General features: G+C 38.2%; 1 protein-coding gene across 2 annotated transcripts in view; it reads right to left on the bottom strand.

The window, feature by feature from the left end:
• LOC141264476 (uncharacterized) overlaps positions 1–15,799 on the bottom strand; it is a 497,614-nt gene that overhangs the window by 332,028 nt on the left and 149,787 nt on the right. For both annotated transcript variants that reach the window (XM_073676751.1, XM_073676752.1), the window contains exons 12-13: positions 14,297–14,543; positions 4,527–4,716 (exon numbers count right to left, since the gene is read on the bottom strand). In XM_073676751.1, coding sequence (XP_073532852.1) covers positions 4,527–4,716; positions 14,297–14,543 — 437 coding nt within the window. The remainder of the gene's footprint in view (positions 1–4,526; positions 4,717–14,296; positions 14,544–15,799) is intronic.

Genomic DNA, 15,799 nt, shown 5'->3' with positions numbered 1-15,799 from the left:
AAAACAACTGCAATCTATGTGTAGTAGGCATATATCCACACACAAGGCTCCATTCTATGAGCCACCGCAGAGAATTGCACTAGCTCGGTCCTGTATGTTACAGGGTCAGCCATTTAAATACAAGGTCATTGGCCTTGCGACACTACATGTCCAATATAATGGTTGCTGCAGGAAAATGACTGGAAACTTGTGACTTTGGGGGATTTAGACCGTTCAACAACCAGGTAACATCCTTCATTATCGTCCCGATTAAATATGCTGCCGATCACCAGAGCGAGTAAAATGATCATTCTTCAGGTGATTTGACAGTTTGTGCCGGCATAAAATCCATACTTATTGGCTGCACAATGCCCGGTATAAAGAGGAGATGGTTTCCTGATTACATGATACTGTATGGCAGGGGTCCCTAACCTGTAGATCGAGAGCCACATGTGGCTCGCGGGCCTGTGATGAGTGGTTCGCGGGCCTGTGATGTGTGGCTCGTGGGCCTGTGATGTGTGGCCCGTGGCTGTCTGCCCTACCTTGGTGAATTAGCACCAAAAGTAGCAAACAGCTATTAAGAGCAGATCTCTAGATGGTGACTTGTGTGTAGCCCTGCACAGAAGAGCAGATCTGATTGAGGGTAACATAGAAACCCTGGAGCTCGGCATACTGCCTTGGTGTGATTTAAGTGGAAAAGCTTTGGCTGTCATTATACCAGTAATCGGGGCTCTGGGTGTCACTAGTGTGAGTGGGGCAGGAGCTGGATGCTGCCTACGACCCTGTCTCAGAGCTGAATATGGCTAGTGACCCTCTCTCAGAGCTGAATATGGATCTCAAGGTCAGAAAGGTTGGGGACCTCTGCTCTATGAGGACAGAATGATCATACTATCAATCGTTCGGTTCCCATCATTACTTGTTGGCTTGTGTAAAAGGGCCAGTAAACCAGTGCCGATCGACTACGTACATATATAGTATATATAGAATGTATATAGTTGATGGGCGCTCGTTAACGAGCTGAGAGCCTTATCTCTGAATGCTTGTAGATGACAACTGGTCACAGGGGTTTCGAGAAGCTGGAATGGCCATGATTAGCTAACTGTAGACATAGGCTGCCTTTCATTTGACACAAGCGAAGCGAGAGTGGCCATTTGTCCTTGGCCTCGGTGGTATTTGTCAGCATAAGTTTTTATTTTTAAAGTGTATGAAAGTACAACAGACTGTAGGTAACCACAAAAACCTAAGCCACAAAGTATACAGGGGATTGTGTTTCATTGTTGGAGGAATTCACACGGAATGTGAACAAAGGGGTCTATAGGCCTCATGTGAAAACCACCAAGCAGTGGTCTAGATCCCCTAACAACCAGAATCTCTCCTTTCATTTTCTAAACTGTACTGGCAAAATGAACATGGGCCCGGATTGGTTGCCATGGACATCAAGGCCTTTCTTTTCAGAGGCAGGTGTCAAAAATGAGGCTCAGGATCCTCCAGCAATCATAGCCATCCCCTAATAGAAGACAAATTATTAAAGTGGCTGGTGTTATAATTGAATCAATACATAAAGCATCCAGACAAAAAAATATATATTATACATTTATCACTATAACCTTCCTGCAACAATTGAGTTTATTTCTATTTTATCCTCATTTTCAAACTTACCATATCAATTGGATTTTACCCATAGGTTTACTGATTTCAAGTGCATCCTGAGCACATAAAGCAGCTCTGGACACAAAGTGCCCATAAAAATAGTCGGATTATAGAAGGCGACTTCAAGTAAACTTAATCCTGTTAAACGCAAGCTCAAAGGCAAGATTGCCTTATTATAAAATTTAATGTCACGGAAAATATAAACTAAAAGAGGTTAACAGAAAATAAATAAATACATAAAAATAAGTAAAAAAAAAAAATATTGATTATGTGTTAAAAAGGGCAATGATATGATATGGTCATAGATACGATAGATAGATAGATAGATAGATAGATAGATAGATAGATAGATAGATAGATAGATAGATAGATAGATAGATAGATAGATAGATAGATAGACATGTGATAGATGGATATTAGACCGATAGATAGACATGTGATAGATATTAGATAGATATTAGACAGATAGATCTATGGATAGATATTAGATATATGGAAAGATATTAAATATATGGATAGTTAGATAGATAATAGATAGATATATACATAGATGATAGACATACATGTGATAGATAGATATTATTAGATAGATAGGTAGATAGATAGACATGTGATAGATAGATAGATAATAGATCGATATTAGAGAGATAGATAAATGGATACATATTAGATATATGGATAGTTAGATAGATAATAGATAGATATATACATAGATGATAGATAGACATGTGATAGGAAGATAGATAGATATTAGACGGATAGATATTAGATAGATATTAGATATATGGATAGCTAGATAGATAAGTATTAGATAGATACATAGATGATAGATATATAGACATTACATAGATAAATATTAGATGGATAGATAGATAGATAGATAGATAGATAGATAGATAATTATGTAATCAATTAGGTTTTTCTCAATAACTACATACAAGGCAACGATAAGGGAAATGTGACACCTGCACAGGAGTTTTACCTTTAAGTAGCCATGAGATTAGGCAGAAAAATCCCATTTTCATAATGTCTCGGTTCAGAGTTTAAAAGTCTAAATTATTTTGCAATGGAGCCTTGCAAATATAACTATGAAAAGCAAATCAATAAAATGTCTATTCCTATCTATTCACTGGGGACCTCAGCTGCACAGCCGCACAAAAATCAATGCAACAAATTATTACGATTTCCAGCCACCCACTAGAAGCTTTGGACAAGTATTTTACATGGAGCAGGTCTGTGCTGGGAATCTGGCCTTGCCATATTCTATATATAGGCTGGACTGTTCATTAGGCAGTAGGGTAAAAAATATATATATATATAAAAAAAAATCCAAAATAAAAAAGAATAAATGTAAAATTTAAAAAAATCATGTTTTTCAGCAATAACACAATGTCTAGGACTAACCATTAGGCATGAATAGAAAATGAATGCTTTTTATTACTATCATCCTGCTTTACAAATTTGCTCTTTGTAATGCTGGGGCTTTATTGGTACTTTTATTACTACTAATATGAATATTTTTTTTATTTTGGAGTAATTTTATTCGCAGAGTTAAAAGATCCAATTGCTTTAATGCATATTCTGAATACATTCTTCTGCATACATGGCCAGGGCTGAATAATAAGAAGACTGCTAGAACATGCAGAACGATTAGCCCCCATCCACACAGGAGGAGGTGAGCTCCAAATACTTTGCAGATACTTTAAGGAACAGTCACACAGCTTAGTTTTAAGTGTTCTGCAGAACGCATGACCTAAGTTTTATTCACTCGTCCAGCGCTGCCTGTTGCACAACAATGTTATGGCTACAGAAGGCGTCAGTCTCTTCTTCCGTCCAATTAAATTCCTTAAATCTAATTTGCACTTACAGCTTAAATGCATAACCTCAAAGCTTGGAAAAAGCCATCAGAAACGTCTACAGAACTTTAGCAATGTATCAGGTATTATTCAGTAAGAGCATTTAAAAAAAGAAAAAGGTCTCAAATCCGGGGAGTGGTCTTCTTCAGAAATGATTCCAGTAAAGTGGTCGTAGCAGAGACATCTGAATCTGACATCTTTTTACATCAGGAAACAAAAGCGGAAAAGCTAAAATTCAAACACTGTGTCAGTCGCAGGGATTTCATGGGGCCTAAATGAATTTACCTGAAATCACAAATGCAGCAGAGCCGAGCCGGTCGTTTGGTATCGCTGACGCTGATTCTACAACATGTCACCAGTGTTTATCATAGGACTGCAGATAAACCTAGTGCATTACCTTAGCTCAAAGAGTTATCCATAATGCATAATCAATGGCTTGTATTGCTCCAGTTACAGATTTAAGGGATCTTGTTGACTAACCTGCAAGCACCTGTAGAATATTTTCAGACATGATTACTTATTAATACTAATTCTCTCAATAATACCTAGAACTGCAATAGCTTTTAATGCAATCTGCTGAGAAGCGAGTCCTTGGCCTTCTAACTAATACACCCAGCCCTGGCCAATACCATCAAGCGTTCTTTATTCTTCGCAGCCCAACAGGAAAGCAATGTAATCAGAGTATTCAAGTATAATTTGGCACCATCTTGCATCAACTCAGCTACTTTGACAAAGAAAAAGGAGACAACAAGAGCCATATGTAACCTTTGTACACTCCAGTGTTGGAAAATTAAGACTTTCGCCCCCATTTTTCAGTCATCGTAGACTTCTAAAAAAAAAAAAAAAAATGCCGACACCTTCTTCTCTACAGTCATCTAGCAAACAGAAATGCAATTGTATAGGCACAGCATAAAAGAAAGTTACATGCTACATATATGCACATACAAAGCACGCAAGAACAGTAAAGCGACATATATTAATCAGAATTTACACCTTTAAGGAAGGTGATCAGTGATGGAGATTCCTTAGGGAGTCACTCACTTGTCTGCACTATGTTCTAGCTCGGAGGCTGTGAGATGTTCTTTAAGGGTCTTCAGGTCCGTCTGGGACTTTCTGCTGGTCTGTTCCTGGCGAACGGTTTCAGCTATTTGCTCACTTAGCTGCTCTTGAGTCGCTTTCAAGCTGGATTCTAGGAGAAGAAGTTTTTCTTCTTGACTGGCAAGTTCTTGTGCTAAAGGATAAAAAAAAAAACACAATGCAGTGTAGGCAGAAAAAAATAATAAAAAAATACATATACATAAGATCTGTTTTTATTCTTTTCAGCATTGCTTTATTTCTAAATGGTGAAAGACTCACTGTTCATGTAAAAAGGGAATGAACATGAATATGTGTTTAATTATCTGCTTGCCACCAAATTAAACCGCATTTTTTTAATATTAAAATGATAAATGACATATATATCGACTTGGAAAATAAAATTGGGTTTACTTCTAGATCCGAACATAGAGCACCGCACACATTTATTGGACTGTTCAGTGACTCTAATCACTAAATGTAATAAATAGGATGCTGCTCTAAAGCTGTGAAAGCGATTTCAAGGTCAACCAATAGATGGCGCTCTACTACCAGATCAAGAATAAATAGAGGAGACACTAGTAGGTCGCTTTTTTTTTTTTTTTTTTTTGCTGAAAAAATAAGTGATTTTAAGACAAAGACATTTCCCTTTGTTCTTTGTTGACCGCGGTCCAAAATGATATGTGGAGACAATTTGAATAAAATACTTTCTGACCATCAAAAAACAAATATTGCCTGTGCCTTGAAGAAAGGTGGCTTAATTAAAAAAATCAAAATAATAAAAAAATGATAATAAAATCAGGAAATACTAAAATAATGACTTGCAACTATATATGTAAATGGATATATACAGTGTGTTTACATATAACATATATATATATATATATTATATCTACACACACACTTAAATATTTATATAGACACATATATGTGAATGTATATATATATATATACACACACACGCACACACACACACATATATATATATAAACATATATACAAATATACATATATGTACATACACACAAATGTAGATAGATAGGCAGATATAGATAGATAATTTGCTTTTATGAAAGTTTCTATTTAAAAAAAAAAGATACTGTATACACCTACATTTTAAATATATACTGCTACTGAATTACAGGTTACAATTAATTGTAAAAAATGTGAAGTCTGAAATCTACCATCTTTGAACTAACATGCAATAGGAATGTGCTAAACACTTTGATATTGATCCAAAAAGCCCTGCACTTCTTTTTCTCAACTTGCCCGAAGGCGTGAGACAAGCATCTTAACTCAGTGAATTATCATCATCTGTCTTGAAAAGGTGGATATCATATAGCTGGATATCTCCAACATCTGCTGGTGAACGGGAGCACACTATGTATCTTCCAGATTTACAGTATCACATGGCATCGCCAATCACATTTAAAAGGTTAGATATATAAGAAGAGCAGCGGTGGAGACGTAAAAACTTTTGTTAAACCCTCATACTGTACTCTATTTCACTACAATTGTAGGTAAATTTGATGCAAACAAAGGTTTTCATAAATCGTTGTGAAAAAACACCCCAAAACAATAGTCTTACATATTCTCTGTGCAAATGATAAAACATTTGGGATTGGCAGAGATTCCAATTCCTTAATATTTCTGGTACAGACGCGAAAATAATGAACATCTGTGAGTACATATGGGCTGTAAGTCTGAGGTTTTTCTAGGAAATACAACAAACTGAGTGGATTTCCAACCAATTTATCACCTCGGTTGACAATTATGCTCTGGGCTGTCACCATTAATTAATCAGCCCAATTAGCTTAATTCCGTAATCATTAAACCTGTTTATTTCCGCAATTAGCATATGACAATGGTGACATTTAATATATTGGCCAACGGGGCTGTGTCGTCGTTTGTTCATATTATTGCTCAATTAATGCCCTATACGCATATTGGCATCAGTAACCTCTGCAGCAGGTACTTCACGTGGTGCAAAACTGCGGGCACAGAAACAAGAGCCACCACTTATGTGTGTGTGTGTATATATTATATACCCACATATACATATAGAAATTGTATATATATATATATATATATATATATATTTATAGATGTATATGTGGGTATATATGTGTGTGTATATAATATATATGCACACACACATTATATATATATATATATATATATACACACACATACACATGTGTGTGTATATAAATATGTGTGTGTGTGTATTTATAGTGTGTGTATATTTTATATATATATATATATATATATATATATATACATACATACATAGAAATACACACATATACATATTTTATACACACATACACACACATATATTTCTATACATAAATGTATGCATACATATGCATATACATAGATATATATATATATATATATACACACACACACACACACATATATATTATATATATATATATATATATATACATACATACATACACATATATTTATTCTATACAGTGTGTATTTGGTGGGTTACTTTGGAGTCCATATAAATAAGGATATATGGGCATAAACACACATGTATGATACAGTATATATACACCCACACCCTATGTCTATGAACAAGAATGAAGCCTAATAATGAACGTCCAGGATGGGCAATGAGGGGTTAACTCCGCAGTACATCTGCATCTCTTTGAGCAAATGAGTGGAGCGTTTAATAATTTCAACACGTGTTGAAATACGGACGCAATCTAATGAACAACTTCAAGTGAGACTCCTTTCAAAATCTAAGATAAACCCTCCAGGCTGTAAAACAAAATCTCACTAAGGGGAAAGGGGAGAGGGGGGAACGTGCTGCCATTACCCAATAAAGGAAATGTAATCACACAGTAAATCAGCCTCCCCCCAGCCTCCACCACTAAAGCAATGTTTTTGGCTTTGTAAGTGTCAAGCCTCGAATGTTTTAGATGAGGCAACATTTTGTTCCCTTTACCAGGTGTGTATCAGCTTATGCAGAAAACATCCAGCTCCAAAAAAAAATAATAATCTCTTTTCCTGAGTTTCCCAGCAGGATATTGTGCTCACCTATGTATATTATATATAAGTGTGTTTCTGAATTAGGGAAATGAGACTGTACTGCGGTCAAATAAAATTTAAGAGAGGTAGCAGTAGAAAGCATTGGTGAGAAAAGCTCCTTGACATGAGCAGCCATACCTGTGACCATGCAGGACTGCAGCCTCTGCAATGACCAGAGCAGCCATGCACAGTAGTAGGGAGGGCGGACAGGATGCTTTAGGTTAAAAGAAAAAGGTGATTTCATTCCCTTTAGTGAAAAAAAAAAATACTTTCGGACGGTGCGCTGAATATATGTATCAAGAGCAGCTTCCCTGGAATCACTATATACAAACCATCCGCACAAATAAGAATGTTCTTTACCATGAGACCACGAAGACCATAATTCACATACAAAGCCTATCACACAGCAAAAAGATCGACTGAAATCACAAACCCGAGAGTATACACAGCGAATCTTATATTCACATGTGTAATAGAAAATAGCTGAGAAAATCCAGGATCTGGAGAGAGAACGCCGGAGCTGAATGCTTCGAAACGGAACAGGAATATTCAAAAATAATTATGAAATATAGAGAAAAAAAATGTATATATATCTGCATACATATATATATATATATATATATATATATATATATATATATATATATAGACACAGCAGAACTAAATATGTGTTTAACTGTTATTTGACATCTCAGAAAGCTTATCCATGTTAAAAGCAGACATTATTGTAGGTGTATGTTAATTTATGTATTACATTAAATATTATAAATGTATGTATTATTAAACATGTATATATGTAAATTTATGCGCTTGTATGTATATGTATTAAAATAAACATATGTATCATTCTTTAGTATATATACATGCAATCACAATTATAACCATAAGTGCATACATATATACACATATACATGTATTATAAAATATGCATAATTTGCATAAATATATAAGTATATATATATATATATATGAAACACATAAATATATACACATACATTTATTACAATATATTTTTCATTTATTATATATGTGCGAAAACATCAATGTAAACATATGTTCATACATATATTATGTATTATAAATTATGTATAATTATATATATATGTGCAAACACAAATATATATGCATACATGTATACACATATACATGTGTCACAATATATTTCGAATTTATTATGTAATATATCCATGCAAACACATAAATAGAAACATGTGCATATATGTATACACCTGTATACGCTGTATAATATATTTAGAATTATTCATTATATTTGATATACCTGCAAACACAAATAGAAACATACGTGCATATATATATATATATATATATATATATAAAAAATATAAAGAGGCAGCACTCCAAGAAATTTTTGAAAAAAAATGGACTTTAATGAGCCCAAAGGGGACGTTTCGGTTCACAGAACCTTTCTCATACACACATACTCACATACATACATATATATATATATATATATATATATATATATATATATATACACACACACACACACACACACACACATTTCAGAATAAATGTATAATTATTTATCAAAAGACATATAAAAACATAGATATACATATATACATACACTCATCCAGATACAGTCAAATAACAGTTAAACACATATCTAGCTCTGCTGCAGCTGTATATAATGTGTACGGATATTTTAGTATTTTCTTTAACCTGTAAATGTCATTACTATATGTATAATTCAGAATTTGCCCCCCTCCAATAAACTACACAAAAGGGGATCAAAGAGTCACACACCATAAAATGAAATCAAACAATGACATTTGTGATACAGGTGTAAATTTTGGAAAACAAAACGACACGGCTGTAATAAGGCGAGGAGTCAGATAGAGACCACATCTGGCCCCTGATCTCCTCCTACCGTCTGGGAAGGGTTAACCGCGCTGCCGTTTACCTCTGCCCTGGTCCTGAGCTCCGGTTGATCCCAGGCCAGAGGCACTAGCAGCTGCATGCTTTATTTACAATCCCTTTGGCAGACTTACAACTGCCCCGAGCTATAACATAGTGTACCTAATGTTCAAACTGGCAGGTAATCTCATGTCAAACACACTTCTTTGATTTAAAGTGATCAATAGATTCTTGTAAAGTGGTAATTTCTCTGATGTTTCCACCTTGCTTTTTTTCAGTACAGGTGAATCACACACAAAAAAAAAAAAAATAAATAATAATAAAAATCCACTATATAATACACCGACAATAAACCACACTCTTCTAATAATCGTTGTCTCTATATATATATATACATACACACACACACTGTATGTACAAGCAGGTTTTCCGGTGAACGGTGATTTCGGATCAATATCCCGTGTAATACAATTATCTGCAATGATCTGGCTGTATTGAAAAAGAATTTGCAGTAGACCTCTAGGGGGTTTATCTAGAATCAAGTATCTGGCCGGGCTGTGAATAGGGAAGTGGAAAATGAAGGTGCTGACATTGTCTGTCTATAACATTCCCAATGACTTCATTAATATTTGACTAGAGGACGGTTTAGCCTCTTTTTTGCCCAGTGGATTTTTTTCCTATTGTTATTATTTACATGATATTTCCTATAGTCTGTGGTGTAAAGGATTATTTAGGCTTCTAAATAATATGATACAGTGATTTATTGATATATATATATATAAACAAGATCGATTTTATTTTAATAGTGAGGATTAAAAGCAATGGGGATGTCACCTACAAATATAGTGGTGTACATGCAGTCCGTATAGACACGACTGGTCCAGTGTATTCCTATGTATTCAACACGGCTCATCCCTACGTATACGGCTCGGCTCATCCCTACGTATACGGCACGACTCATTTCTACGCATACGGCATGGCTCATTCCTACGTATACGGCTCGGCTCATCCCTACGTATACGGCTCGGCTCATCCCTACGTATACGGCTCGGCTCATCCCTACGTATACAGCTCGGCTCATCCCTACGTATACGGCTCGGCTCATCCCTACGTATACGGCTCATTCCTATGTATACGGCACGGCTCATCCCTACGTATACGGCACGGCTCATCCCTACGTATAAGGCTCGGCTCATCCCTACGTATACGGCTCGGCTCATCCCTACGTATACGGCTCGGCTCATCCCTACGTATACGGCTCGGCTCATCCCTACGTATACGGCTCATTCCTATGTATACGGCACGGCTCATTCCTATGTATACGGCTCGGCTCATCCCTACGTATACGGCTCAGCTCATCCCTACGTATACGGCTCATTCCTACGTATATGGCACGGCTCATTCCTACGTATACGGCTCGGCTCATTCCTACATATACGGCTCGGCTCATCCCTACGTATACGGCTCATTCCTACGTATACGGCTCGGTTCATTCCTATGTATACGGCTCAGCTCATCCCTACGTATATGGCTCGGCTCATCCCTACGTATACGGCTCATTCCTACGTATATGGCTCGGTTCATTCCTACGTGTACAGCTCGGCTCATTCCTATGTATATGGCACGGCTCATTCCTACGTATACAGCTCGGCTCATTCCTACGTATACGGCTCGGCTCATTCCTACGTATACGGCACGGCTCATTCCTATGTATAAGGCACGGCTCATTCCTATGTATATGGCACGGCTCATTCCTATGTATATGGCACGGCTCATTCCTACGTATACGGCTCGGCTCATTCCTATGTATATGGCACGGCTCATTCCTACGTATACGGCTCGGCTCATTCCTATGTATATGGCACGGCTCATTCCTATGTATACGGCTCGGCTCATTCCTATGTATATGACACAGCTCATTCCTATGTATACGGCTCGGCTCATTCCTATGTATATGGCACGGCTCATTCCTACGTATACGGCTCGGCTCATTCCTATGTATATGGCACGGCTCATTCCTACGTATACGGCACGGCTCATTCCTATGTATAAGGCACGGCTCATTCCTATGTATATGGCACGGCTCATTCCTATGTATATGGCACGGCTCATTCCTACGTATACGGCTCGGCTCATTCCTATGTATATGGCACGGCTCATTCCTACGTATACAGCTCGGCTCATTCCTACGTATACGGCACGGCTCATTCCTACGTATACGGGTCTGCTCAGAACTATGCATTAGGCTCGGCTCAGAACTATTTTATTTTGGTTCGATGCAAAGTGTTTGACTGAAAACTGTAGAAATCGTCAGCATGGCTAGATCACCAGTGTCAGCCTTTATAAACGGTGCGCAGGGAGAGACGGCGGAGAAGGAATTGCTGTCATGTGACAGGCGCGGAGACAGGGCTGACAGTAAAGGTGTGCGGCAGGATCTCATTGTGGGATTTCATTTCACCGCAGATCCAAGGTATGACAGGCAGGGAGAGTTATTCACCTGGAATTAACACTCCTTTGTGACGACAGAGAAATGAACTATTTCATAGCAGACATAAGCACACGATTCATAAGTAGTAAAATATCACACAATTTGTGTCTGAATGACAAAAAACAAAAGGTTTTCTAATTGTTCCCTTCTGTCATGTTCTGCAGAAAGGAGAAAGTCATCAAGACTTCAATGATCCAGATGTGTGAGAAGTATCAATATCACTCGTCTCAGCCGGCGTCGATGTGTCGTGTGTGCAAATCAGCAGCGAAAAAATTGGAATTTTCTTCAATTTTTTGTTATCACTTAGAAAATAAAAAAAGTGTCTTCATCTCATATGAAGAACGGTCATGGTTTGGTCCTTTGTTAGATATGATTCCATACCAGTTATCGTTTTTGTTACACATGTATGGGTAGTACCGTAATAATCACCAAAAAAAAGTGGTGACAGTGCAAAGAATTACTGTAGAGGCTTGTTAGAAAAATAAACTTTACGTATATTAGATAAAACATTTACATATTTACATACCTGTAGATATAGCTCTCTTTTTTTAAAAGAATCATTAAGATAACTGAACTGGATGCCACAGAAATGTCAATAAGGCTGTGCTGCTTTTATTGAATATGTCAGTACAGCAGAGTTGAATTTGTCATTTTGCCAATTCTTTAGTTCATTATTACTTAATTAGGATATAGTCACAGGTTGAAGATTTGCTGCAGATATTTCTGTACATGTCTCATTCATTTGAATGGAGCTGGCAGAAATCCATGCCCATGCTGCAGACAACATCCAATGCACATGTATGGAACAGATATTCTGCAACAACTCTGCAGGGTGTAAATATACCCTTAAGATAAAGAAGAAGATTTATATAAAGTGCTATGGAAACCCACAGATAAGAAACACATTGTGATATCAGCTGTGCCACATGACAACCTCAGCTCCACTGTATCTGTTGTAATGATACAGTCATGTTTTGTGTGTATATTTGTGTATATGTATATGTATGTGAGTGTATATATGTGAGTGTGTGTATGTGTGTCTGTGTGAGTGTGTATGTATGTGTATGTGTGAGTGTATGTGTGTATATATATATGTGTATATATATGTCAGTGTGTGTATATGTTTAAGAGTATATGTGTATGTGTTTATGTGAGTGTATATATGTGTCTGTATGTGTATATGTGAGTGTGTGTGTGTGTGCATACGTGTGTATATATATGTGTGCATGTGTGTATGTGTATATGTGTGTGTATATGTGAGTGTGTGTATGTGTGTATACGTGTGTATATATGTGTGCGTGCGTGTGTGCATATGTGTGTGTATGTGTATATGTGTGAGTATATGTGTGTATGTATATGTGTGTATATGTGTGTGTGCATGCATATGTGTATATGTATGTGTGTATATTATATGTGAGTGTGTGTACATGTGTGTGAGTCTCTTATTCACGTCTAGACACAGACGATAGGCTCTCTCTATGTGAACATGTGCTTCATATGCAGCATTTGTCAATTGCTGCTGCTAATAACGAGCCACTACTTGTATCCCCCTCCGCCAGCCATGCTCATATATAATGGGAATCACACTTGAGCGACAGCCAGGGCACTGAAATCTGCTAACTCCCACTTTATGATAAAACAAAGGAAGATCAATCTCTGAGGAGCTTGCATGTGTTTTTCCACTTTCTTCTTCAGAACCAAACTATTTTGATTTTATTCAATTGTTTTAGTCACTTCTGGCAAACGGTAAAATAATGATGATAAACAGTTATGAATGCGGCAAAAATAAATAAATAGAAACCATGAATCACTCCGTAATGGGATCTTTGTGTTGAACATTTGTCCAGTGATCTCACGTCTAAAACCACAAGATTCAGCAAAAAAAAAAAAATATATTATATAATGAAGTGAATAAATGAAAAAAAAAAACTAACAAAAAAAGAACATTAAAATGACACACACTGGAATACATAAGGCTGCTTACAAAAAAGAAAAAGTGATTATTTCACAGCTTGCTATATATAAATTAACCCAGAATTAATAATTGAAAGAATACATAATGAAATCCCCCCAAAAAGTGAAATGGATCACACTTCTTCTATTTTTATGTAAATGTAACATCTGGGTGCGACAGCAGAAGCTGATAAGAAAAAAGGACTCTATCCAGGAGGCATTTGAGGTCGTCGGGGCTGGGATATGAAGTGTGCACATGTGAACACGCTGAGCACTGAACATGTGAACACTTTCCCATCGAAGGTGTAAGCTTTATTGGCCGTGACCTTGCAGATAGAACACTGGCGATTACTGTACCCTTCAGCAATGTTACCTGTCTCCCTGTACAGCTTATGCACATCTTGTAGCTCCACACCGAGGTCCTTTATCTCAGCTCTGAGTACACTGCTTTCCTTCTCCTTTTGATTCTTTTTTTTCTCTGCATCCTGGATTCTCTCTTCCAGTTTCTTGACCACGCTGTCGAGGTGCTCTACCTCCGCCGCCTTTTCTTTGATACCTTTTCTTGCCTGCAGGAGATCGGCTTCCGATTTGCGCAGAAGGTCATCTCTTTTGCTTATTGCCTGTGAAGATAAAACATACAAAAAAAATGAAAACACTATACACAAGCTAGTACATGTATGTGTGACAGACAGGAAAAAAGTCTCTCATATATACTACAGAATCCGGAAATACAGCCCCACTAAAGAGATGGATATATATATATAACTTGTAGACTGTGAGCCCTCGCAGGCAGGGTCCTCTCTCCTCCTGTACCAGTCGCTGACTCGTTTTTGTTCAAGAGTATTGTAATTGTTTTTGCTATGTATACCCATTTTTCACATGTAAAGCACCATGGAATAAATGCCACTATGATAATGTGGCGCCCCTGAGGGTTCAGTCGCCATAGAGGCACTGCACCTCACTCAGAGGTGTGGTGTCTCCTTCTCTCAGGTAAGGAGGGAGTGCTGCCCGGAACCCCAACACCTGCATCCAACACTACACTGCTCCAGGCCGGCTGGAAGGGCAAGATGCATGTGCACAGTGCTGAGCCCTGTCCCTGGCTGGAGTGGGGGGAACCAAACGTAGGGGGAACCGGTAGTGGGTGTGGGTGGAGGAAGCAGTTTAGGGGAGCACTTTTCCAGGAGGTATATAAAAAGGGAAGCAATCTTAGGGTGGCAGAACAGAATGAGCAGTCAATGAGAAGAGAGAGTGAAGACAGTCTGGGAGCAGAGTTTCTTCAGGAGCTCTGCTCCACAAGTAGGGCCTAGTGTTAGAGGCCCAGGAGGGGAGCAGAGGAGGAAGGCTCCGTTCTATTGAAGGGATCCCAGGGGGTACAGTGAGTGCAGGACGGCACCCGTATGCCCCGAATCTGTCAGAAGACAGAGGGATCAGGCCGCAAGAAGGGGACCAGCCCTTGGACCAGCCGTGTTAGTCCAGGTCTCGGCTGGAAAAACCGGAGGCTTCTGGCTTTTATAGTTCAGTTGCCAAAGCCTCATTCTAATCACTGTGAGGGTCAAGTAGGTCCGGGAACTCCAGTTAGACAGGAGGGACTTCAGAGCACCCGAGCGGGACTGTGAGTGGGGAAGCGCAGGGCAGGAGGGAGAAGACCCAGCGTGAAGTCGGTCTAGAGAGGAACATAAGAAAGCGGGGTTCCGTCAGGTGCTCCTAACCTACCTGAGGAAGAGCTGAACCCCCCGGTCTGGTGAACGCAGCACGACGTGGGAGGCTGGCACCCGCGCAGTGTATCAGTGGAACGTACATGAGAACTGTGAGTAAAGACTCGGATGACTGCACAGCACTGCCTCCGGCCATTATTTCAGCTGCGTCATCTTTCCCC

Source organism: Phyllobates terribilis, unplaced genomic scaffold (genome assembly GCF_046119375.1).
Source record: "Phyllobates terribilis strain yellow unplaced genomic scaffold, ASM4611937v1 Scaffold_4__5_contigs__length_816908805, whole genome shotgun sequence".
Taxonomy (NCBI): domain Eukaryota; kingdom Metazoa; phylum Chordata; class Amphibia; order Anura; family Dendrobatidae; genus Phyllobates; species Phyllobates terribilis.
Note: the sequence above shows the minus strand (reverse complement) of the source record. Positions and strands in the feature narration are given on the sequence as shown.